Source organism: Dermacentor variabilis, chromosome 2 (genome assembly GCF_050947875.1).
Source record: "Dermacentor variabilis isolate Ectoservices chromosome 2, ASM5094787v1, whole genome shotgun sequence".
NCBI classification, from domain to species: Eukaryota; Metazoa; Arthropoda; class Arachnida; order Ixodida; family Ixodidae; genus Dermacentor; species Dermacentor variabilis.
The window spans coordinates 28,181,419-28,208,925 of record NC_134569.1 but is presented as its reverse complement, the minus strand read 5'-3'; the positions used below and the strand labels follow the sequence as shown (position 1 = coordinate 28,208,925).

The following is a 27,507-nucleotide window of genomic DNA, read 5'->3' as shown; positions in this document are numbered from 1 at the left end:
GTATTGAGGCATCGCTCAGATTGCTGCATAGCACTATATATAGACCGGCCACACAGTTACCACTTCACGGCAACTGTAGCTTATGCAATCACAATCTTTACCGGGAAATGCTTGTGGCGAACACTGTGCAAAGGCAAGCTTTCTGTTATTTCTTTTCTCCTGCACGGCCGTTTCTGCGGACGTGAGCGCCATCTGGTGGTGCTTCAAGATGGCTTCTGGTTTCCTCCTCTGCTTTCCTACTTGTGCTCTCTACTTTTGTCGTCTTTCATCCGCCATTGCTCTCTAAGTTCGCTCTTTCAGTGTTTGCTCAGTTATGCCGACGCAGGAATGGGCGCCTAAGAGCCGCGCCCTAAAATCTTGGAAACAAAGATGATGATGTAGGCAAATAAATCTAGGTGCCCCCTTTCTACTCTAAAATTTGGAAGAATAAAGTCTGAAAAATTTGTTGCTGGCTGAATGAACAAACCTGCATGCACATGGTGGTGTTGCAGCACATGTGACAAGGGAGATGCACTGATGTTAGTGACTTGTTGCGTGTGGAGGAAGCAGCTAAATGAAGTGGAAAATATGGTGCCACCTTTGTGGAAGGTGCAATTGTTATATGCACACAAAGCAGTGCATGCACCATGCAGTCGCGAGCAGCATAGCTAAACATAGAGATGGCTGGGGTGTGTCACTGGTCGCCTTGGTCATCCCTGAAGTCTGCTGTCCAGGTGTCTACATCTTCAAAGAGGCGGTGAACCACAATCTCCTCCTGCAAATGAGCAAAATGTTATGTGAACGATTAGTGTGAGATCTACTGAATTCTATTGGGGGAATACATACATACTGAAGATTTTGCGCCAAAAAACACACACAAGAAAGACAACGACACCACGGGCGGGGTGTATATAGTTTCATGCAGTAATTACTAGAGGGAACTGCAGTGTCTGCAGTAGCTGCTATAGAGGCAGTTCAACCAGCATGTGAATTATGGGAAATACAGTAATGGATTTGACTCAACTTTGTTCTTCTGGCTTCAAACAGTTCCGCGACTTCACAAACTCGTAATTTTCAACAAAGTAAATTCAGGACTGTGAAATAATACCCCCCGCATACAGTATGATTAGAAAAGACCGCGATACGTGAGGAGAGGGTGTTGCTATAATTTTTAAAGAAAAAATAAAGCTTGTACCGATGCAAAATAGCCCTGATAATGAGAGTATCTGGTGTTTGACAGTACTGTGTGGAGTACCCACACAGTACTCTGTGTCATTGGGGCTGTTTACAGGCCACCCGATGCTCCAGTCTCGTTCTTGAGATCAATCCAAGACTTCCTGTGTACTAGTATATCCCATAATTATAGCCGGGGATTTCAACCTGCCCGGTATAGAATAGGATAAATTTTTTAAGCTCTACTGAGTTTAAAAATAGTGAAGTTTTGTTTGAAATAGCATTCACACATGATCTTGCACAGTGTGTCCCTGATGCAACTAGGGTTGGTGCTACATTGGAACCTGTTCTTGATCGTGTTTCTGCATATTCGATTGTCTGAATGGGATGTTGAAATTAATGGTCTTCCCGATCACAAACTTGTTTTGGTTTGTATAAGAAAGGCGTCAACTAAGGTTGGTAATAGACAAACTTTTACCTGCAAAAACTTTCCCATGGCTGATGATGTCAGTATCCTTCATTGCTTAGAGACGTCACTGTATTTATTCAATAGGGAGATTGATGTTGATGTGCTCTGGAGCCGCTTTAGAGAAATAGTAAATTATTGCTTGGAAAAGTCCGTTCCTTTAGGAGTGAAAACAGTTGGGAAGCAACCCCTGGCTAAATCGAGAAATTATTCATTTAAAGTGGAAAATAAAGCATAAGAGAAGGAAAAAGCAGATGAATCAATCAAAAGTTAAGGATTTTTCGCTTACGCTTAAGCATAAATGAAAAACTGCGAAAGAAAGATATTTCTCAGAAACACTTACACTATTCATGAGCGACTCGCCTCGGCACTTTTGATGCCACATTTCCCCCTCAAAGGAGAATGTTCAGTATGTTACCGTTGATGAACAGCTCAATGAAAACGAATTAGCGCAAAATTTTAATGAATACTTCCACTCTGTCTTTGATCGTCTTGCGGTACTGGCCCCGATGGTATGGCCATCGATGGATGGTCCCGATGGACCGGATGGTATTCCAAATGAATTTTTGAAATGTTATGCAGAATGGATTTCGAAATATTTGCTAATTATATTCGGTGCATCACTGAAACAACAGAAGTTGCCTCCTCACTGGCTTATAGCTAGAATTGTACCGGTACACAAAAGCGGTAGTAGGTTCAATATCGAAAATTACAGGCCCATTTCAGTTACTTGCACTACTTGTAAGATATTTGAACATATCGTGTCTAAACAACTCTTCACTTAGCTGGAAAGCTCAAATCTATTCTTTCCCAATCAACATGGCTTTTGATGTAAATTATCAACTATCACTCAGCTTGTTCAGGCTATATGATTTTGCCAAAGTTTTAAATGAATCGGGTCAAGTGGACGCATTTGTCTAGAGTTATCAAAGGCTTTGATCTTGTGCCACATGCTGAGCTTCTAGTTGAACTTGGTCTTTTAGGAGTGAATAAAGAACTTATTAATTGGATTAAATCCTATCCTATGAGCAGATCACAGTATGTTGAGATTAAAGTGGCAAAATCTGCAATTTTAAAGGTTACGTCCGGGATTCCCCTGGGGTCGGTGCTCGGTCCCATTCTATTTCTGTGTTATATTAATGCTATTGCAGAAGGCATTGACAGCTCGCTCACGGTTCGCCTTTTCGCAAGTGACTGCTTAATTTATTCTAAAATATCAAGCCAGAATGATCAAGCCACTTTGAACACAGTGTTGGAAGGAATTCACGAATGGTGCACGAAATGGAAAATGAAAATTAACCTTGATAAAAAAGTTTTCGCAAGAATAACAAATAAAACTAAGAATACCCTTTCGTTTGATTATGAGCCTAATGGAAAACGATTAAAGCGAGTTACCCACTTCAAATATCTGTTCTCTGTCTGAAACAGAGAACAGACATCCCGTGGCATACCTATGTGTTAAAGATCACGCACAATATCGCGTGGTTTTGCTGCGCTCTGCAGCGCATCTACGCCTACCACAGCAGTATGTGCAACAACGAACACCGGCACGAGCCATATGTCCGACAGCGCGTTCCTAGGCGCGTGAGTGCTGCAGAATCGGCCTCGCATTCGGAAGTACCACAACACGCGCCTAATGTCATCAAGCCGGCGATGCTAGTTTTCAGTGCTGCACTATGTTCCAGCACACGTTCGGTGAATATGGTTGAGAAATGCGAAAGTGATGCAAAGAAACCACGGGTTGACTAAGGCAGGACATCCACCTAAAGCTAAGCGAAGATGAAGACATCACTTGATAATACGCCGTTCTCCTTGGTAGTGCATAAAAAGAAGCAGCCTCAGGGAATTCCAGTTTTTCGACCCTCACAGGAATGCCGCACCTTCTGGCAAGTGAATCCAAACCTCGCTGCGTAAGAAATTGTTTCCGCGGGAAAGGAAAAGGTACAGTCATTCCGCGTGAATAGAGATGGAAGTTTCTCTGTCGGCGTTACTTCAGTCTCGTCTGCAAGACATCTACTGTCGATGAGTCAAGTAGCTGGTTTGGGAATCAAGGCATTTATTCCTGCATCTTATACCAAAAATGTTGGCAAGATACGCTATGTCCCGGTTGAATATACAGAAGAACAATTGGTTGACTTCCTGAAGGATTTTGGTGTGACATCTGCCCGTCGTCAGGCGTGCTAAAGTCGCCAAGAAGACTGAGCGACAGAATCACGCCCTCCGAGAACCGTTATTCTCAATTTCAGAGAAGGCAAACCAATTCCGCAAAGAGTGCACTTGGGTTTCACGAGTCATCCTGTAGAATACCATGGCCCTGTTCTGAGATTCTACAACTGCCAGAGATTTGGGCATTTAGTGAAGAACTGCCGCAGTCCACGTCACTACAAGATATGCGCAGAAGACCACAATCATTCAGAGTGCAAGTCTGTGTGTCAGCCAGAGTGTGCCAACTGTGGCGGAAACCACACAACTTCCTACTCCGGGCGCCCTCAGAACAAAGCTCCCTCAAAGTTATATAGACACGAGTTGAAATATGGAAGACCACAGTGCAGCAGCGCCAGATTTCCCTCTAGATAATATAGTCAGAAACTCTATGGGGGTGCTGGAGCATAATGGATGGATGGATAAATGAGGCTCAACCCTTTCGATGGATGGATGGATAGATATTATGAGCGTCCCCTTTGGAACGGGGCAGTGGGTTGCACCACCAAGCTCTTGCTATTATACTGCCTAATGTCCTACCTAGGTTAAACAATGAAAAAAGAAAAAAAAAAACACTACGAACTCCCGCAACCAAATTTTCTGATCCCCTATTGCGAACTGTGCTTTTGTATGTCTCCGTCTTTTGTCGTTTCCCTACTTTTCTTCCACCAATCCTCAAATCGCCTCTTACCAATGCCTATTACGGACATGTTTGCTTTACCACTGCTCCCACTGAACCCAAGGGCTTCAAGGAGGCCAGTGGTGCCTAAATCGACCGCTGGGTAGACGTCTTCACATTCTAATAAAACATGCTCCGTTGTTTCCCTAGCCTTACCGCAGCAAGCATATGCTTCTTCTTCCTTCTTATATCTCGTTTTATAGGTGCGTGTTCTAAAGCATCCCGATCTCGCTTCAAAAAGTAATGAGCTTCCCTTTGAGTTATCATAAATGGTTTCTTTCCTGATTTTGTTTTTTCCTCTTAAGTAGTTATTCATGGCACATTTCTTTTCCATTGCAGCCACCCATGAGGTTATTTCAGCCTCTCTGACTTTCCGCTTGACCTTCTTTGTTGCTGTGTTGCCCACCCTACAGGCCGCATACTTGCTGGTAAGCTTCCTAGTTCTTTTCCTCCACTGTGAATCAATGTTTTTTCCTGTACAGATACCTGAACACTCTCCCAGCCCATTTACTTTCTTCCATATTCCTCCGCAGTAAAATTGATAAATTTTACTGCGAGCTTCCCTCACTTCAAAACTAGTCCAGCTCATATCACCCTGCACAGCTTCATTTGTAGTCTTCCCATGAGCGCCCAATGCGAGGCGATCCACTGACTTTTGGTTCCCGTTGAGTCCTGATTGTATCCCTGATTTAAAGCAAACAACCACATTTCCAAAAGTAAGTCCTGGAACCATTACACGTTTCCCTATACCTCGGAGGACCTCGTACCTATTGTATCCCCATAGCGCTCTGTGCTTCATTATGGCTGCGTTTTTCTTCCCTTTTACTGTTATGGTTTTTTCCTGTGTTTCCATATATCTGTTGCCTTCATTTATCCATATACTAAGGTATTTATATTCTGTTACCCTGTATCTCCCCTGTCTGTTCACTGTTTTAATTGAATACCATAACACCTGATTTTCTAACAGTAAATTTCAAACCTACATTGTTCCCTTCCTGTAAACAGATATTAGCCAGACATTGCGTATCACTTTGCTTGTTAGCGACACCTATTTTCCATGGTTTATTGCAAACTTCTGAGGAATGTCTTCAATGTTTACTGGCAAGGGGGCTGCAAGTGTGTCTGGGGGTTCCGCAGGCTACCTCGAGTTCTCTAATAATTGCTGAAGCTCGTCACCCACCATTTCCATTCATACGAACGGTTGAAGCATGCTGACATATTTATCTCATCTTAACCCAACACGAGAAGTATCCATTAAACGTCGCTCTTAGCGAACGAAACAAAAGCAAGAGTATTGATGTAGTTCAAGAACATAAAGCATTATTACCAAGATTTGAATTATGCATTATGAATGTTAGTTATCCTCCTTGGATGTTAATAAGTCCTAAAATAGAATTATCGGTCGACGGGATTATAAGAGAGACATGTTCATGGTAGCCGTACAGCAACTGACACTCTTCCAAATTTACTCATTATATATCCCCAGTACATCCACGTGTATACAGATGGTTCGTGTCATAAAAATTCCTCAGCTTCAGCATTTGTCATTCCACATTTGGCGCTAGAGCAAACATTCAAATTGTTCCGAGCGACATCTTCCACCGTGGCAGAACTGTTCGCAGTCCTGTGTGCTTTGCGTTTCATAACATCAGAAAAGAATTCACAAAAATTGGTTATCTTTAGCGATTCGCAAGCTGCTCTCACATTACTACAGAGCAATAAGAAAAATTCTTTGAACACTTTGCTATTGTATGAGACGCTCAAGGAACATGCAAAAGCAAGCGCAATCAGCCACGTAACTGCATTTCAGTGGATATCCGGGCACTGCAATATTCCTGGAAGTAATGCAGCGGATGCAGCTGCAAATGGGCCCACAACAACGCAGAGACAATCAATCGTCTCCTTTTGCGTAGTGAAGTCCGTCCGCTCCTGAAACAGATATTCTGTCGTCTCAGCAAAACTGCCTGGTTTGATCAGCAATCTAAGAACTCGGAGTTATACTTTATAGGCCCATGTATAAACCTATCAATTCCGGGAAATCTAAGAGAAAACAGAAAACATTAAACGTTGATGCGCCGCTTGCGGCTTGGTACTGCATTTACGAGACACTTCTTATACAGGATAGAATGTGCCTCTAGTCCGCAGTGTTCTTGTGGCTGTCCAGACGAAGGTGTGCATCATCTCCTCCTCGAGTACACTTTATACGATCCACAAAGAAGGGTACTGCAAGCGAATTTGTTGCTTTTAGACAGAAGACCATTCACTCTAAAAAAGTTACTTGGTCTATGGCCAACTGCGGGCCTTCAGAAAAGAGCACTTCTTGCTTTAACGAAGTTTTTCGAGGACACCAACATTTTGGGAAGATATTAAGTTTCAATTGATCCTATTAGGCTAAATGAGCAACATAAATGTTCTGGGTTCAAAATTGACTTATGTGGTGATCGTAATATTTACGCAATGTGTAATTGTGTTCTGTGCCTGCAGTGTAATTACATGTGTGTTTTGGCTGTTCAAAATATCTGACTTTACATATGCGTATGTGTACTGAACTCATGCACAAAACTTTGCGATTCATGTACTGTTGGACTGTGCAGTTTTTATTCATCTGGTGTTCTATGAGTGTCATATTTTGTGCCATTATTCTCCCTTTTTGCGCGTACTTGTTTCCTTCGCTAAGCGACAAGGAGTAGCCGGTGCCGCCATAAAGGCGCCAACCTCTCCCATTATTCATTTCAATAACAACAAAAAGAAGTGCCCAACTATGTGAGGGCAGGAACGTAGTAAAAAGCGCCCGCGCGTACCTGTTGCGTTGCCGGTGAGAAGCGGTGGTATATCTGCGCGGGCAGAACAAGCAGGTGGCCCGCGCCGACCCGCAGGCGCAGCCACCGGTCGGACTTGTCACGCACGTCCAGGAAGCCGGTGCCGCGCTCAAAGTAGCGCACTTCCTCGTCCGGGTGCTTGTGCTCACGCCGGAACATCTCCGTCTGCGTACAGTGATGACATCACTCTCGCCGCGCTTGCCGGTTGGTGCTACGGGGGGACGCGGGCAAAGCGAGGACCAGCACGAAACGGCACACTTGATTTGCAATGAAGATTGCCGCTTAGCCCTCGTTTTCATCCCACGAATATCAAGAAATATACTCGAATACCTACGCTTGCGTTATATATATATATATATATATATATATATATATATATATATATATATATATATATATATATATATATATATATATCAGATCATAAGAAGCCAACAAACAATGACACGAAGGACAGCAACTTGCCGCCAGTTGTGCGTCGGCGTCCTCGGCATAACCGAGCGAACGAGCACAGCGAATCATGAAAGAGCGAACGGGGAGAGCAGCGGGGGATGAAAGTGGGTAACAGTGAAGATATCCGCGAGGAGGAAGGCGGGGGAGGAAGGTGCAGCGGAACAATGAGGTGGAAAGCGGAGGAGGAGAGGAGGGCGAAAGCGCGAGAAGAAAAGCGTAGTGCCGCGCAAGACGGGCTCTGTGGCGACGACCGCTACGAGATGGCGCCAGAGTAGCGCCTGTCGTCTGTTCACCGATGACGCCACCGATAAGGCATACTGCGAGCGCGTCCACGGATACCATATACGAAAACAAAGCGCTGCATGAGTGGATATTTGTCTGCGGCGGCTGCTGTGAATAGCGCCCACACGTCACCCACGCGCTGCTTCTCGCGATCTCCCGATTAGCGAGGCAGTCGCGCCACGCCTCGCTCCATTTGCAACGTGCCGCACGAGACAGATTGTCCGCGCCCGCCAATATATCGCGAAATGAAAACACGTATAGAGCTTGGCTCAAATTTCGCCTTAGGGAGTATCGTAATCGCCGTTGAAATTTTGTCATTTACTTTCGTCTTCATGTATTTATCATTTCTTTAATTCATTTAAGAAATATAAATGATTATTCATAGCATGCTGTCCTTCGTGTCATTATTTCTTGGCTTTCTATGATCTGACTGATAATCAGATCCTCGCGTTTCATTTCTTCTCGCTAATTAATATATATATATATATATATATATATATATATATATATATATATATATATATATATATATATATATATATATATATATATATATAACGAGAGAAGGTCAGATGTTGTTTCGGTCGTGGAGGAAAGAAACCCGGGCTTCGTCTTAACAGTAGCCGGTGTCCCCTCTCCTCATTTTCGCTCGATTTGATCTCGGTTATGTTGACAATTTCCCCAGGGCAGCGGAATAAATTCTGCTTTTTGCGCAAAACACATTCATAAAGCTCCCGATTGCTTACATGCGTGATTAAAGCAATGGTCGTAATTATTCCCCTCAAGTTGAACTTTACCTGCATATTACCCATAACGGTATTCCTTATTTTCGGCAAATACAAACAATGCACCTTATTTAGTTCACCGAGGTCACCGTGTAAACCAACTACGAAAGTCCTCTGACGCATGAATATAGGTTTTTTTTTTTCTCTTAATGAGGGCTCGGCAGTTATTTACAACGCTTCGAATGGGACCAAGAACGGAACGGTATATATATATATATATATATATATATATATATATATATATATATATATATATATATATATATATATATATATATATATATATATATATATATATATTATACGGCAGGTTACCGTATTCGTTCGAATGTAGGTCGACCTTTTTTTTTTTTTCGAAAGTGTGACCCATTTTCCTGCGGTAAAAGAAATTGTCAGTTCTGCCCGGAGGGCGCAGCACTAACTGTAATAGCAATGTCTAGCCTTGTGTCTGTACTTCTCGGACGGTGTTCTAACAAAACGCGGGTACGACTACGCGACAGCACGGGAGGTATAGGCCAAAATTTCTGGCACACTTGAAAGCTTTAGAACGCCGTGTCGGGTCTGTAATGACATCGCACGGGCGTCACTGCGCTGCAATATGTGTATATTTAAAATAAAAGGCGTGCACTCTGAATGTATTGTTTCGCGAAGTTTGTTTGCAGGCTGCCATTCGCAAAATTCTGAGCAATAATTTAGCCAAGAAAGTGAGGCCCAGTTGGCATGAGAAACTTTGTAGTGATCGAATAGTGTAGCAATAGATCCACGCATATGCCATGGATAAGCATATAGCATGTATATACCTAAGCATATGCGTAGCCCCACCGCGATGCATATAAATGCAATGCATATAATTGATATAGCAATAAAATGAGTTATCAACGTGACCCAAAAAATTGACCGTCACTTTAGCATTCGCCAAAGAGGGCGAAAGCTTGCGCGCTCAAGAAACAATCATTGAATTAATTAATTGACATTCTCATGCGAATGTGTTGTTCCTTCGCCCTAATCAACACTGAAGGTTGTGGGTTGGAGTGCCTTCTTAACTTCGCCTTAACACCATAGGTCGTGGGCTCGACTCCCACCTAAGTTCGTGGGTTTCAGCGGCTGAATTAACTTTATCTTAACTAACTTTTTGTTTTTGTTTTTTGGGGGGGGGGCATGATGGGTGGCGCTGCAGCCAGCTGTGGGAGACGACGACGACAAACGCATGAGTGCGTCTCTGCGAGAGGCAAGCTCACGTGACTTTCCATACCGCACTGCGCGTTTTCAAGGCCCCCTTCTGATCAGGCATTTAAGGCTTTCGCCTTAATAATTTGGACCTACATTCGTGAACAAAGCTAGCAAAAGTACTGAGCTAACGGAGTTTCTTACCGTTGTGCGCGCCATAAGGCCAGTCTGTAGATTTATCCAGACTGGAGTTAAGAATTGCTTCTATTTCCGACGCACTCGGCGACACCGAGGACGACGCCGTTTACAGGGTGCCGAGGATGCCTGCGAAGCGTCCGACGAGGATGCTGCTTGTAGCATCGAATAGCGCGATTTACTAGCCGAACTTATGGTAAATAAAGGTGTGTCACGTTTAAAGCTTTTAGTTTTTCTAGGAATTATATATATATATATATATATATATATATATATATATATATATATATAGGGGTTTTCTTCAAAGTTCAGCACGCAGGACCCGACGTAGAAGAAGTAAAAAGAAGTCTCCCAAAAAGTTCGTCGTCTCTTTCCTGCGTATATATATATATATATATATATATATATATTCTCGGCGAATTCAATATATCGCGGTCGACCTAAATTCGTGTTAACGGAATTTTTAAAAAACGCCTGCCCAATTTAGCGTAAGACAACTTACTGTGCTGGAATGCTCGAAGATGTATACATTGCTTACACTAAGTATATACGCATAATTAACTAATTAGCAAAATGAAGCTAATTATGTGTTAGCTAATTACATTACCGCAGATTTTGGAATTAACGATTTGAAGCCAGTGGTTTTAAGACACATCCACTTGGAACGAACTGTGAAACTATAACACCAGTTTCGAGATAAGCGCAGTTAAACTTGCCGTGAAGGTTCACTGTTGTTCCACATAATGTTTAACAACACGCCTTTTTATGCACTGAAGCTCAAAAGTTACTGGTACACCAATGCACTTCGTCGCAAGCTTTGCGAACGCATACCTTGAAACTGGTGTCAGTATAAAGGTTCCTTCCAAGTGGATATGACTTTAAATGTTATCAGCTAAAGTTCGCATACTGCAATATTAAGTGCAGAGTAACTGGCTTAAAAGGTAATCAGCAAACGTTTGTTAATTAGTAATATATTCGCTTTCATCTATTTTTGCAAATAACGTCTGTCTATGACAGTAATCTAGCTAATTAAGTAGAAGTGTTCTGCATGTCGCGGGTGATCTATAAAAATTATGTTAACGATAAAATAAAACACCCCGCATATATATGCTGTTGCTATTAGTCAGTGTGATTTTTTGTATTAAAGCGTCGCGACAATGAAGGGATCCCATTTTTGATGAGTTTGTGCAGTGAAAGCATGGAAACCGTAACGCAAAGATCCAAAAATGTTCTCTAATCAGCATCAAACCGAGGTAAATGAAGCGAGTTTTCTTATTACTAAGCGCCACCAGGAGAAATAGTCTTAATAGGCCAAACACTAACGTTTGCTTTAGAGTTTAGAGGGTATGGGAGCGTTCATAAAGATACGGGGTTACAGTTGCCTTCACACAGGCCTTTCGCGGTGCAGATCAAATCTTTTTTTTTATCTCTCTTTTACCAAAAAAAATATTTCAACTGTATTTAAATTGAGTGCGAAGCCTGCGCATAACTTACTAGCAACATTTTAGAAACGTTGGCTTGAAATTATCTGCCAATGCCAAGCCCTCGCGTTTTCGTCTTTACCTCTGTCCAGGCATGCAGGGAGATTGTGTAGTGTTGGAATGAGAGTTTGTCGAAGTGGCGAAGCTTTTGTAAGGACCACTGTCTCCATGTGGGCCTCGCGCAGTTCAATGAATCTTGCATCGACGTCATTTTTCGTCGTTTTCGGATCGGAAAGAAATGTTGCATAGCTTTAGAAATGGCGAACTTGAAAATGTTTCGGTCGTTATGGACATTATTAGAGTGCGTTATACGTAGCAGACTCTAGTTGCGATAAACGACAAATCTAAGACGTGTATATAGCGCATACGCATACCGGAATATACTGGATCGCGCGTATAGTACATGCGCATGCGCAGATGTGCTCGTATGTATACGTACCATGCTCACGTAGTCGTCCTTGTGCGGCGAGAGATGGAGGCGGTCCTCGTAGCGAATTTTCTTCCTCTGCCTGATGCGCTCCAGCATGGCGGCGGCGTCCTCGTACGACGAAGTCTGCGCCATATTGTGGGCTTGCGTATGGTATCACGTGGTACGCATTGGCGCGCTGCACCGACATCACACATCTCTCTCTCTCTCACTCTCTCGAGCGCGCCGTGGAGTGTGCGTGTTTATACGGCAGGGTATCATGTCCTACGTAACTTGAGCCAAGCATTAGAAATATGCAAATGCCACGTAGCTGGACAGAACCAAGGTAACGTTGCTTGCCGTCGCTTGAAGATGTTCAGATTGCTTTTATTTTTCGTTCTGCCTAATTAGATAACTAGCCTTAATTAAATTGTCAACTTCTTGAGTGCTATAATTCGATTAAAAGTGTCAACGACAAAATTGTAGAGCAACATGAAAAACTCCCGATGCAGCTTTTTGTTGCTCGATACGTGCTGCACAGAAGTATTTTTCCTAGCCTGAAAGAAGCCGCGAATGCGCGAAAAGTGCCTCGAGCGGCGAGTCGCGCGGCTCGCAACGCACGCTGCTGGCGCCTAGCGGCTTCGCGCGCTCGCTCCCAGACAACCGCGGAAGCAGACGACACGACGACAACGTCATGAGGCACAGCCCAATGAAAGCGGAGATTTGCCCCGATCACTCGGCGAACGAGTTGAGGAGATAAAGCATGGCTAGGGAGAAGGGTAAATTGTAATCGTCTGTAGCTCTCTTAATACGAGACGTTTCACTTAAATCGTGGCGCGAATGTTTTATTGTAGCTGAACCTTACGGCGGCTACAAAATCCATCCGAACCATTTCAGGATTCCTTTTTCTTATGTTTGGCATACCCTATACATTGACCATAGGGTATGTGCCGCTTCACGGCCTTCTACCGGGTGCCCCACGTAACGTGTGACAATGTGTAAATGCCACGAAAAATTGCCGTGCCACTGCCTGCTCGAGGCGCTTCGCGTGTATTCGCGAGCTTCATTCAAGCTTGGAAAAACACTTTTACCTAGCACGTATTGAGAAACAAAAAACTGTGTCGGGAGTTTGTCATGTTGCTCTACGATTTCTTCATTGACACTTTTCATCTACTCATAATATTTCAAAAGTTGAGTAAATAATTAAGAATGGTTATCTAATTAGGCGGAATGAAAAAAATATAATGTGAGCATCTCTAAGCAACGGCAAACGACATTACGTTGGTTCTGTCCTGCTACGTGGCATTTGTATACTTTTTAAAAGTTAGGCTCAAGTTACTTGAGACACCCTATGCACAAGCCGAGTGCTCCGGTTTGTATAGCATACAAAGAGTGCTGGTCAACATAGTGCCAGTGCGCGCACGTACTTTTGTTCTGCATAATAAAACAATAGATCACGTTATAAACCATGTACCTATCATGTTGGCTCATAGGCACAATGACACAAGGGACACGCACACACACGCGCGCGCTTTAGGAATCCAAACCATAGGTGAACAACCCCTTTGAGACACAACTAAAGGACTGTGAACGGTCAAAGATTATAACAGTAGCAGTTCCATTGAAGACAGCATCAAAGGCGAACGGCTTTTATCAAGCCCTGCGATGTATACGCCCACCGTAAGTGGCTTCAAAAAGTAAAGAGAAGCAATTGTATCTCTCAAGCGGCACGAGCCTTCCGAGAAAAGAAAAAATAACTCGCCTCCGCCCCCGAGAGCGGGGCATCGGCTCTACGGGATCGGGACACTACGACAGAAATGCAGCAACAAGAATCACAATGGGCGTGTGGCAATCGCTTGACCACGTTCAGAGATCTCACCCAACACTACAGACTCGAAAGACGCACATTCCGGCCATCGCACGATAAATTAAACTGGAACTAGGCCGTATAACCATACGCTTACTGCAAACACACACACCAACCCTAGCTCGGCCGTCTTACACCACCGTTACCCAGGATTATACCCAACTGATGTGCGTAAAGCGTGCGGACACAGAGCGACGCTGCGACACAGAGCGACGCTGCGACACATGCTCTGGGAATGTGCCGGCAACAGCGGTACTGAAACCGCTGCCGTTCGCGACGCGTCGATAACTGCGGCCGTTACCAGCGTGCAGGAAGCCTCGAGCTCGCTTCTTCCCGACGCCGCTCCAGCTGCGGGGGCCGCCGGAGACCTTCTCCGTCGGCGCCGCCGTCGCTGGGAAGCAGCTCTCAAAAGTTCGGAGTTGGAAGACCAGCTCTGGGCCGTCCGGCAATCCGAAGATGCCACCCCAGCCCAAGGACTTCGAGCCGCCACCTGAGGCCACCACAACCAAAGCTGCCGGACCATTCATTTCAAGTTTATTTTCTTCCTCAAGGCACATCCAGGCGATAATCTCTAGATAGCCGTGTGCCAACATGCACGTGACTTCCGTAAGGGGGACATCAACGTTCACAAGAGCACTTTACTCTTTCGATCACCGTAATTTCAAAGCAACGACATTGTGTGAAATCTTAGAGGTGCAGTCTCTGTCACAGACGCGCATAATCGAGCCCGCTGTGTAATAATCATAATTTAGCATTAAGAGTTCGGCCATGTTAAAGGTATTTAGTATACACAAGGAGGTCACAGTAAAAGACTGTATCGCGACCTCCTTATGATAGTTAATGATGATAGTTAAAGCTATGAAATTATGAAGTTAGCAATTATGATAGTTAACAACTAAAAGCTCTATTTTTGTTAATCACCACCCTATGAAGCCAACAGGCTCTTTGTCTTCATTGTCTGTTGGCTTTATATGATTGTGACATATTAAGACGTGCATTTGTTGATCTTTTTTCCGGGGACCGTATTTCACCCGCTAACAACTTAAATTTATCGCTCAGCGCAACACGCACCTGCATGATTTGGAACTTACTCGAAGGTTTGCCTATTCGCGGATAACTGTAATTTACCAGACAATAGCTAACCAAGGCGAAATTGCCTTACTCCAGACCGATTTAAATAACATATTTGTCTGGTGTCAAACATGGAACATGTAATTAAACATTTCAAAATGCAAATCAATGCTCGTATCGCGCACCTCATTAGCGTGTACACACTATCACCTTGATAATACTCTTGAGTCTGCTTCATCTTACAAATATCTCGGTGTACATATTTGTAGCAACCTATGATGGAGCCATCAAGTAAAAGGTACATTGCCAAAGCTAACCGTTTACTTGGGTACTTTCGAAAAAATATCGATATGGCAGCCCCTCCTCCTCCTCCTCTACACCATTTACATTCTTCCGTAACTTGAATACATATTATCTATCTGGGCTTCCGGTGGTACACATTGATAAAGGACTTTGAAAGGGTGCAGAATCATTCCATTCGCTTCATCGTATCCTATTATGGCCGCACAGCCAGTGTTACCATGAAGAAGTCACTGCTTAACCTTCTAGAACTTACCATTCAGCGTAAAATAGCACGGCTCACTCTTTTTCATAAATTTTACTATCGCAACAATCATCTTCGTGAACAGTTCATTAAATCCTCTCTTTTCATATCATCAAGAATTGACCACCTCCAAAAAGTTGATGTTCCTTGTTGTAGAACTGTGGCCTATTCACATGCATTTTTACCTGGAACCACCTAAGAATGGAATCAGCTGTCAGAAGCAGCTATTGCTCTAGGCTCATGGCGAAATTTGTGTCAGCACACCTGACCGCCGGAGTGTCCGCCGAAGCGTCATCACGCCATATGAAGACAGATTAAAGAATGAAAAACCATTGATAGTGACAGTCAGTGAATCATAACGTTATAATAGAGCTGGTAGAGGTTAAGAATGACTGGTAACGACTAATAATGACTACTAATGACTCCGAAATGACCAATATGTCTAACGACGGATTGCAATGACCAGAAATGATCAGAAATGACTAGAAATGTCGAGTAACGAATAGTATGGCTAAATGACTACTAATAATTTGTAATGGCTTCTAATGACTACGAAATGACCAATATGTCTAACGACGGCTTGTAATGACCACAATTGATTACAAATGACTAAAAATGCTTATAGTGATGACCAATAATCACTAATAATGACTGAAATGACTTGTAATGACTACTGATGACTATGCTATGACCAACATGTCTAACGACGGCTTGTAATGACCAAGATTGATTACAAATGACTAAAAATGCTTACTAGTGAGCAGTAATGACTAATAATGACTGAAAGCACTTGTAATGACTACGAAATGACCAATATGTATAATGACAACTTGTAACGACTACAATTCATTAGAAATGACTAAACATGCTTAGTAATGACCAGTAATGACTAATAATGACTGAAATGACTTGTAATGACAATGATATGACCAACATGTCTAACGATGGCTTGTTATGACCGCAACTGATTACACATGACTAAAATGCTTAGTGGTGAGCAGTAATCAGTAAAAGAAACAAGAAAAAGAGAAGAGGGAAACAGAAGGAGGCGAATGACAAGAGACCTCTTAAGAGAGATCTTAAGAGACCCTGTAACTTGTTTAGTAACATGCTTAACATCGCCTAATTATTTGTACTCGATTTGTTCTTCAGTTTTAGCCTGTTTGTTTGTTTTTCCTTTTAGATCTTGAAATAACTCCGCTTTTTCCTAGTTGCAGCTGTACATTATTGTATTAATTTGTCGATTGTTCAGGCTCCTTATTCTTATTGTATTAACTGTTTCTTTTTCATTTTGGTCTCTGATATGCCCCTACCCTCTGTAGTGTGCAAACGCTGAGGGAAATAAATAAATAAATAAATAAATAAATAAATAAATAATGTTATCGTTGATTCTATCTGTTGCTTATGTTCTAGTTAAACCTAGCGTCATCAGATTGTATGCGCCACGCGAACAGTATTGTACCTTCTAGATGGTCTGCGAGCACAAGTGGTTACGCTGGAACATTCGACGAGTCATGTATAAAAGCCGACGCGTTTGACCTGCAGATCAGGTTTCGACGATCGACGAGTGTGCTCACTGCTATCATTGTGTACTGAGTATTACTTGTTTTGCTTGGCACAGGTTCGCCCATAAGCAGTTAGTTTCGTGACTTGCGTTGTGCCACTGTGGTTGTTCACCATCACTACAACGTGACATCTGGTGGGGGTGCTTTCGCGTTCATGTACCGGACGCCCCCGGTTCAAACCCTGAAGACAACGCCAACGTTGCACTGGACCATCGAGCTAGCCGCAGGTTACAAAGCCTGCCGCAGCAGCCAAGACAGCAGCCATAACGAAGCTGAAGTGTCTCCTGCACCCATCGTCTTTCAGCTGCCAAGGGAGCCTCCTATTTCCCGTAGACCTTCGTCACATGATTCCAAAATTTGGCTCGATACATTCGAAAGGATCTCGACCTTAAATAACTGAAACGCTAAGAACAAGTTACGCCACCTATACTTCAACCTGGAAGACGCCGCAAGGACTTGGTTCGAGAACAGAGAGACCGCCCTAGCGACGTGGGACCTGTTTCGTGAGAACTTCCTGAAGACCTTCACAAATGTCGTACGTAAACAAAGGGTTGAAGTTCTAGAAGCTCGAGTACAGCTGCCCAACGAGAACATTGCGATTTTCACGGAAGAGATGACTCTTTCTGTTCCGCCACGTTGGCTCCAACATGACAGAAGTAGAAAATTGTGCGGACCGCACGCAGTGTGAGAATCGACGTTATCCGAAACATTTTGCAGGCACCTGGCTGTGCAGAATTGTTTGGGGTTTCGCAAAGCGTTACCAGGTTGAAAAATGTGATTGTAAATTCAGCATTCGTGTGTGTGACGAGAGTACAGTGAACTAGAATTAACGCGAGATTGCGTATGTGACGACAGCAGCAAGACAACGACGACGGTAAAGACGTTTGCATGGTTTGCATCTGAACGAGCGGCACGGAGATGCGAGATGGGTAAGAAACGCAGAAAACTAAATGCTCGCGGACGGCAGAGCGTGCTACTTGGATGACACAAACGGGTGACTTGACGACGATACTGCAGCACAACCTGAGGCCCGTGTCCTTTTATAGCCATTCGAGCGAGTGGTGTGGTACACACCAGTCGCCTAATGCTTAATGCTTAAGCGAATGTTTACCGCATTAATACCACCAGACAGGCAGTCCAGAGGGCTCACGAAAGGGCGGAGGCCCACGGGCTTCCCGTCCGAACGTGGGTACGGCCCGCCACCCATGCCGACCACTAAACCAAGAGTGGGTGGGGAGGGGCGCCTAAGGACTCAATACAGTTATTTCCTCCTCCTCCTCCTCCTCCTCCTCCTCCTCCTCCTCTATCAAGAAAGGGGTCAGGCAACGAATTGGAATCTTTCCAACGCATGCGTCTGCATGCTTAGAACAAATATTCAAGCTATTAGACTGGGAAGCCTTAGGAATGAGGATCAACGGCGAATATCACGAGAACCTTCGGTTTGCAAATGACATTGTCCTGTTCAGCAACGCTAGGGGGGGGGGGGGAGGTCAACAAATGATTCAGGACTTGAACCGAGAAAGTGTAAGAGTTGGGTTGACGATTAATATGCAGAAGGCAAAGGTAATCTTCAATAGCCTGGCAAGAAGACAAGAATTCATGATCCCCAGTCAGCCTCGAGAGTCTATGCTGGAGTACGCTTATCTAGGTCAATTAAGCGCTCAATCATTGCATTCTACCGGTGCTAACATATGGAGCAGAAATTTGGAGGTTAACAAAGAAGCTCGAGAACAAGCTAGGGATCGCGCGAAGAGCGATGGAACGAAAAATGTTAGATGTAACGTGATGAGACAAGAATAAAGCGATGTGGATCGGAGAGCAAACGGGAAGCGCCGATATTCTATAGTTTACATTAAGAGAAAGAAAATGGAGCCTGTCAGGCCGTGTAATGCGTAGGGCAAATAACCGGTGAACCATTAGAATTACAGAATGGATGGATGAAAACAACCTTATTTTAAATCCGGCAAAGTTTAACGACGCGGTCTCAGGTCTCCAATGAGAGGACTTCGAGGCCTTGCTTCTTCGCCGCCTCTCGGGCCTGCTGGACAGCCCAATCTTGCGTTGGAGCTGCGCAGATCGGCGACCCACGTCGACGCAAGAGTCTCCGGAGCTACTTCAATTGTAGCTGATATAACACGACACTCCCACAAGATGTGTGAGAGCGTTGCTCTAGTTTCCTGACATAACTTGCAAAGAGCACTCGGGTATTGCGCGGGGAAAATGTGCCGCAATCGCACCGGACTGGGGAAGGTTTGTGTCTGCAGTTGTCGCTAGACGACTGTCTGGCGACGTTTCAGTTTGGAATGAGGTGGGGGCAATAACCGCCTGCCTAGCTGGTAGTGCTTGGTGATGTCACTGTATCGGACCAAGCGTTCTCGCGTGTTTTGAATCGGGAGTTCCGAACTCGAAGAGGCGGTCTCCGATTCTGCGCGGCGGGTCAGTTCTCGCGCAGAGCGGTGTGCTACTTCGTTCAAGTTAGGGGGGCCTTCGTTGGTGGGGGTGGCGACGTGCGCTGGGAACCACATGATCGCGGTGCTATCGAAGTGCTGTCGACAAGCTTTCCTTAGGATCTGGAGAGCTTCGGAGGAAATGCGCCCCCGCGCGTAATTGCGAACTGCGGATTGTGAGTCGCTAAGAACTACCTCGCAGAGGGAGTCGGTAAGCGCAAGCACAATCGCTACCTCTTCCGCTGTTTCTGGGTGTTCCGCTGCGACACTACGCGCGTGCGTAAGCCGGGAGTTAACGTCTACGACTACCGCCGTGAACCGGTGTTCTCGTGTGTGTTCTGCCGCGTCTACGAAGCGCGTAGTCCTCTTCCCGCACAAGGAGCGCAGCAATGCCTGGGCTAGGGTCTGGCGTCGGCCCCGATTATATTCGGGGTGCATGTATCGAGGGATAGGGGCAACGACCAGTGTGTCGCTGAGGTCGGGTGGAATGACCTGTTTCTGACCGTGTTGGACGTGGTAATTCAAGCCGCGTTTCTGCAGGATGCACCGGCCCGTGGCTGTCAGGGACATGCGTTCGCGTTGCGAGGTTCTTTGCGCATCCACGATTTCCTGAAGCGTGTTGTATACCCCCAGCTGTAGCAGACGAGCAGTGCTCGTGGGCTCCGGTAGGCCAAGAACGATCTTGTTAGTCTTGCGTATAAGGGTTTTGGTTTTCTCCCTTTCGGTGACATTCCAGTTGGGGAAGGCAGCCACATAAGTAATGTTACTGATTACAAAAGAATGTATGAGGCGCATGACGCTGTCCTCCTTCATGCCCGTGTGCTTGTTTGTAATGCGTTTGATCAGGCGGGTAGCCGCTGTAACCTCGCCTTCGATTTTGCGGATATATCTTCTATGTCTGACCCGTTGGCTATATGCATGCCGAGGATGCGTATCTTCGGGACTCGGGGAATACAGGAGCCGTCTTGCGTATAGAGGATTATTTCATCACATTGGCGCGGGCGGTAGAGGAGCAGCTCCGATTTGAGTAGAGATACTCGGAGACCTGTGTCTTAATTGGAGGTAGGTTTCGACTGCAGAGACCGCTGCTTGTAAGGTGGATTCTATCTGACCGTCACTGCCCTTGTCGACCCACAGAGTGATGTCATCTGCATACAAGGTGTGATGGAGGCCGTCAATCTCGTCGAGGTAGACTGGGAGACCCAGCATCACGAGGTTGAAAAGGAGCGGGGATATGACCAACCCTTGAGGAGTGCCGGTGCTTCCTAGTGCATGTTCGTCGGATGTCATGCTGTCGACCGCGAGGGTGACTGTGCGGCGCGACAGGAAGTCTCTGATGTAGTTGTAGATTCGCTCGCCCATGTTGAGCTTGTTTATTCGGCTCAGGATAGCTGCATTGTTACGATCGGCCTGCAGGGATCATTATCATCATCATCATCATTATGGTTACGCTCACTGCAGGGCAAAGGCCTCTCCTACACTTCTCCAACTACCCCGGTCATGTGCTAATTGTGGCCATGTCGTCCCTGCAAACTTCTTAATCTCATCCGCCCACCTAACTTTCTGCCGCCCCCTGCTACGCTTCCCTTGCCTGGGAATCCCTTGAATTCCCTTGAATTTGCAGGGGTACTGACCTGCAAACCTTCCCCTGCCCGCCGCAGCTGTTTCGATCGTCCTGCGGGGGTAGCGATCTTCGAACCCTTCCCGGCCCACTGCGACAAGTCACTTTGGAGGGCCAACAATGCACCTCCTTCGGAGAAATGGCGACGCCAGCAAAGTTAATCAACCATGCGCCTCCTTCGGAGAGTAGGCGACGCCAGCAAGGCTAGCCACGTTCGGCGGACAGAGTATTGTTACTTGATTCGCTGTCGCCTTCACGGTCTACTTGGAGCAAGAGGACTCCTGGAAGAGGGTGTTTTGCGGGTGCGTTTTCACGGGCCCCAGAATTCGCCACAGTCTTCTGACAGTCGCGGCGGCTACCTGAGTCCGCTCTGCAATCAAGAGGCGGCGGCTGGGGTCAAGCGTGACAACTCATATCTGTGAGGGCCCGCTCACCTCGGTGTGTTCTGTGAATCCAAAGTGCAAATGTGAGAGTGTAAACCCTCCCCCTCAGAGGCGGGTCGACTACGCCTCCAACGATGACTTTGGACGGTCCGATTGGACGGAGGTTGAACGGCAGTTTTTCCTCACCTAGAGATCTAGGGAGAGCAGAGGGTTTTTAAACAGCAGTTTTCGACTGCTCTTCGTGCTCGTGTACGAGGAGCTCGTGTGCTTCGTGCTGTCTGCTCGTGTGCTGTGTGATTCGTGCTTCGCCTTTCGGGCTCCATTTGGGAGTCATGCTAGACTGTTGAAATGTATCTCCTGCCGTAATGTAAATTTTGTAATTAAATCCCGTACTCCTAGTTCTCGATGAGAGCAAGTTCCTCCCCACAACCACGTCTCAAGCGCGGGTGAGTTGGACGACAACATGGGCCAGCTACCACATTTTTACATGCCCGACTACAACCCGTACAACTGGTTGCCACCGATGGGAAATTCCTCTTTTCAACAACGTTTAAACATTACAGCATGTGCTAAATTGTCAAATGACTTTTCCAGATCTAGGCCGAGGATGGCCCGGTTGCCGCTAGTTAGGTCGTTGATAATCTGTTGGTAGAGCTGGAGCATGACGTCTTGAGTGGAGAGGTGTGACCGGAAGCCCACCATAGCGGGTGGGTAGGCTCCAGTGTCCTCGAGGTGGCGGTTGATGCGGGAGAGGAACGCATGCTCCATCATCTCGCCAGCGCAGGATGTAAGGGAAATGGGCGGCAAGTGATCGAGGCTGGACGGCTTGCCTGGCTTTGGTATCAGAACTGCCTTAGAGCGTTTCCATGCCTCTGGGATATGACCTGCTCGCCAGCATTTGTTGACGTATGCCGTAAGAGCGGTTATCGAGGCATCATCGAGGTTTCGTAGAGCCTTGTTCGTAACCTTGTCGGAACCAGGTGCTGATTTGCCATTAAGGTCGTGGAGAGCTGCGCGGATCTCTGACTCATGAAATTCTTCATCGAGTGCCACATTTGTCTCTTCAGTATAATCTCCGTGTTTAACATCGGGTCGTTGAGGGAAGTACTTGTCTAACAGGCGTGTCACGAACTGTTGATCACTCGTGGTAGCCCGGTCATTGCAGGTTTGCTCGCTGAGCAGACTTGCTTTGTGTTTCCCCCAAGATGTGACGAAGGAGATCCCACGTGCTGCCATTGTGGAGCTGCCCATCAACTGCGTTGCAGATGTCGTACCACTGTTCGCGGCTTAAGGTCCGGCAATGTTCCTCAAGCTGGCGACTGATGTGTGCGATTTTCTTACGAAGCTTTCGGTTTTGCCTGTGCTTCTTCCATCTTGCGTGTAGTGATGTCTTGGCTTCCCAGAGGTGGGCTGTCGATCTTGTCAACCTGGACTTCGGGTGCGACCGTCTGTGTAGTCTTGTTCATGTCGTCATTGAGCATCTCTATCCATGCCTCGATGTCATCGATGTTTTCCTCACCTCTCTGTTCGACTCGCTGCTTTCGGAACTTGTCCCAGTCCGTCCATTTTAATAGCTTAGGAGGAGGGGGTGTACCCGCCTGAGGAATTCGTGTTTCTATGATCATGTGGTCACTACCGAGATCGTCACAGGTATTGCACCGCGTTGCTTGAGGGATGTTTCAGACCGCCGTTAAGTCCGGTGTCGTGTGCCGTGCCGTTGATGTGCCCGTATGGGTAGGCGCCGTGGGACCGGTAATTAGAGTTAATTCGGCATCATACAGGTCCTGCCACAGGCGTCGACCTTTGGCTGTAGTGTAGCCATTGCCTCAGGCCTCGTTCGGGGCGTTGAAGTCTCTCCCCACCAGAAACGGGCTTGCGCCCGCCAAGGCACGCGCCCCTCGCAACAGAGAGAGGAAACGACCCCGCGAGTGAGTCGAATTACTATATACGTTGAGGAGAAATACACTGTGTTTGCGTGTCCTATTGGGAAGGCGCTCTACAAGCACGTGTTCCGCATGTGTACCGCGTACGCTGTGTTCTTGCACTACTATCCCTTTCCGAATTAAATGGGTGCCAAGGGAAGGTAAGCGCAGTCGAGGACGGCAGTAAGTTAGGCAGGGTGATGAAATGAGAAAATTTGCAGGCGCAAGTTGGAATCAGCGCAACTCAGGCATAATTGGAAATCGCTGGAATAGGCCTCATCCTGCCAGTGGGCATAATTATAGGCTGATGATGATGGTGCCTTGCGGTCGCACTGGCTACAATCTGCAAATATAAATTTTGGAGTTACATACGTGCAAAAACTACGGTATGATTACGAGGCACGCCGCAGTGGGAAACTGCAGACTCATTTCCACCAGCTGGCGTTCTTTAACGTGTACCCTATGCACGGCACACTGGCGTTTTTGCATTTCGTCCCGATCAAAATGCTGCCGCCACTGCCGGGATTTGATCCTGCTCCCTCGGGCTTAGCAGCGCAACGCCATAGCCACTACGCCACAACGGCGGGTCGCGATTGGTAAATTTCAATGTGCCGTAAGTTAATTAGTTAAAACATTATTAATGACTTTGTTAATTAGTACATTATGAAGTTTGATTTCTCATGTACATTACTTGCGTGCGCACGCAAGTAATGTCCGCCTCTTCGACTAGACCCCAGCTCAAGAACTATCACTGTGCTACCTGTCATAGGCGATTTATAAATATACTTAAGGTCTTTGCAGATACACCTAATATAGTGCAAGCCGATGCGGCACGGAGCTGCAGGTGATGCACGTAAGCGTTAGCTCCAACACCAACACGCCGTTGACGTCATGCCATTGTCATCATTCCGTCGTCGTCATTTTATCGCCTTCATGCCAATGCGATTATTCCTTCAATGTCATGTTGCCGTCCTCTTTCCGCTGTTTTCACTCTCTTATGGTCACTGTGTTGTCATGTCGTCAGCACGCCGCCACCGTCGAGACGTCATCATCAAACCACCGTCAATGTGCCTTCGTTGTCATACAGTCGCTGTCATGCAGTCGTGATCGTTCCATCGTCGTCATTGCAGCTTTATGATAGCATTGTCATCATGCCATCGTCTTCACGCCTTCGTCGTCATACCATTGTCATCACTTTAACACCGTCATCCCTCGTCATCGTCGTGATTTTGTCGTCGTCATGCCGTCGTCGCCATACTGTCATCACCATACCGTCGTTGCCGTATTTTGGCCATCATTCTAGTCTCGTCATCCCATTTAGCCACCTCATTGTTGTAATTTTGTCGGCGTCATAATATTGTCATTTTGTCGTCCCGCCGTCATCGTTTTACCACCATCATCATTCCAGCGTTGTCATCCATAAGTCGTCACGCCGTCGCGTGATTCTGTCGTCAACAGTCGTCAGTATGCGGTCGTTCTGTAGTCGTCATATTCTCCAAGTGATTCCAGTAACGTCATCCTGTCGTCGTCATTGCGTCGCCGTCAAACTGTCATCGTAATGCCATGGTCGTTTCATCGTCGTCATGCGTGGGAACACTTTCCAGCGTTTGCACGCACTGGCGCGGCACGCATCTCGGATGCCACGCGCAGACTTCTCAGCAGCACCGCTAGATGGCGCAGCGTGTCTAGATGGAAGTGAGAGAGAGGAGCCTAGCTGCAGTACACGCCCCATGCATGACGCGTTTCTCAGCGTTCGCACGCAATGGCGCACCACGCCGCGTGCCGATAAGGAAGCGGAAGAGAGGAACCCCGGCTGCAGTACACGACTCATACGCCCCGGCGCGAAACCGGTGCTATCTCGGAGGCTACGCAAAGTACTTCGCGGCGGCGCCACTAGATGGAGCAATGTCTCCAAAGGCAAGCGCGAGAGCGCAATCCCTCTGCAGTGCACACTTCATACATGACGCGTTTCGGCGTTGGCAATAAGTTATGTCGCTACATCGCTTCAATGCTAATCGCATCACCGTCGACAGTTATCGTGAGATGGGTTCTCTTAATTTCTTTTAATTCGTTCGGCTACCCCCTTGATGCTACCCTGGATCCGCCATTGCATCGCACGGTGTTGAATTCCAGCTAGCGTGGAGACTGACGTTCACAAGAAGTCGACGCTGATTAATGTTTTCGTTCATCCCGTCTACTTCTTGCGAACGTTTTTTTATTGCCCCTCGATGCAGCATGTAAACCAGGTCGTACATGGTGCCCGATGCGCTGACGAGTTCTTCGAATGCGTCGAGGAATGCGCCACAGGCTGCGATCATTTGGACGCGCAACACAACGTGCGCACGGGACTTCAGTTGCGTTGTTGCTCTCTCTGCTTTTCCGCTCTCTTTTTTGATTCTCCCTCTGCCGGTTCCCCTTTCACCCAAGAGGAAATTATGAACCTTATTTAGGCCCAGGATCAGACCTCTCAAATTCTAGCGGTCAAGAGGGCCCGCGAAAGGGCAGTCAGGTTTGACCTGATGGTCCGCGAGTGGGCCTAGCGAGGTGACGTTGAGTTTACTCGCGTCTACTGTGGACCGAATAAAGTTGTTTCACTCAATCACTAACACACTCACTCACTCACTCACTCACTCACTCACTCACTCACTCACTCACTCACTCACTCACTCACTCACTCACTCACTCACTCACTCACTCACTCACTCACTCACTCACTCACTCACTCATTTTACCCAAATAATACATAAGGTAGACGAATGACGACACGTCCACGTAGTTACCACCCATTGTTACGGCTCAATTTCGTTGCTGTTAAGACATACACTGTAGTGTTATAAACCATATTACTGAACTTTTACAAAAAGAGCCTCTGGCAACCTTACTTTTTTTTCATAGCATGCTGTACAGAGCGAGCAACAAAAACAAAAGCCAGCCGCGGAAAAAGAGAAGCCCGCAGGTTTGCGGCCAACCACAAGTTAAAAAAAAAAGAAATAAAAAGCTATTTTACCGCGTATTACACGAGAAATGATAACTATCTGCGCTTGAGGCATGATACGCATTTATTTTATTTGAAGACGTAGAGAGGGGCTTCTCGTACATGAAACAATACTTTTCTTCCCACATTGTTCAGTGATATGGGACATAAATTATTTAGGAGCTAAAAGAAAAATATAAAAGAAAGGTGCTCCATATAAGACAGGCGAACCGAAGTTTCTGGGCGCTCTGCTGCCGTGGCGTTTACAAAACTGTCTATATAGCAGTACGTTCATTTCGACGCTAGTCGCCTTCTGTTTTTTTACAACTGAATGAGAGTTCGTCTTAAAGGAAATCTTTATAAGTGGGTACCTTATATATAAAGAAGTGCAGAGTATACCTCATAGAACTCCGCGCCTTCCCCGATGATTTGCTGGATCCTTTCGGCGTCCAACACCTTTTCAGGCTCGTTCACATACCAGGCGGTCAGCTTTTTTTCAGGCTTGGGGACCATAGCTCAGGGCAGCTAGCCGCTCTCGATTTAGGCGACGGACGGGGCAATAGCAAGCGGGCGTCTCCAATGCGTGACCGAAACGTGCTGCTCCGATCCCTCGATGAGCGTATACTGACGCGGCGGCACAGCTTTTGCGTAGGAGTCAACACGGTCCTTTTGCGTTATCGGATGCGCGATAGCGCGGCAGATGTTGTGTTGTTGAAGCCGTGAGAGCGGCGCGTCGCATAGTATCAGAGTCGTTCCGGCGCACCTATTCTTATGGTGCACCTATTCCAAGCACAAATTTCGCGAAAACAGTTGTATAGCGAGAGGAAAAGCAGGTGATGATGTAGAGGCTTTGCCTGTCTGCCAACTGCGCAACTGTTCACCTCGGTTCAGCGTATCTTTAAACGTTGCCTCGGCAAATGTATATACGTTATTTACTCGCGCATGCCAAAAAAGAAAAAGGTTAATTTGTACTCTTTGCTGGCTTGTACCAATGAAGGTTAATGTAAATGGCGGTGAAGGACGAAA

General features: G+C 46.1%; 2 protein-coding genes across 2 annotated transcripts in view; one reads left to right on the top strand and one right to left on the bottom strand.

The window, feature by feature from the left end:
- Positions 1 to 27: 27 nt before the first annotated feature.
- On the bottom strand, positions 28 to 27,216 carry LOC142571556 (acireductone dioxygenase-like). Its single transcript, XM_075680008.1, has 4 exons — positions 26,881 to 27,216; positions 12,121 to 12,234; positions 7,301 to 7,483; positions 28 to 754 (listed from the first exon to the last, which is right to left on the bottom strand). Exons 1-4 carry the CDS (start codon positions 26,992 to 26,994, stop codon positions 674 to 676), a joined length of 492 nt encoding a protein of 163 aa, XP_075536123.1. The 5' UTR covers positions 26,995 to 27,216; the 3' UTR covers positions 28 to 673.
- Positions 4,829 to 27,507, top strand: part of LOC142571555 (calmodulin, striated muscle-like) — a 45,984-nt gene continuing 23,305 nt past the window's right edge. The window contains exon 1 of the mRNA XM_075680007.1: positions 4,829 to 4,927. The gene's annotated coding sequence lies outside the window, so the exon portion shown is untranslated. The remainder of the gene's footprint in view (positions 4,928 to 27,507) is intronic.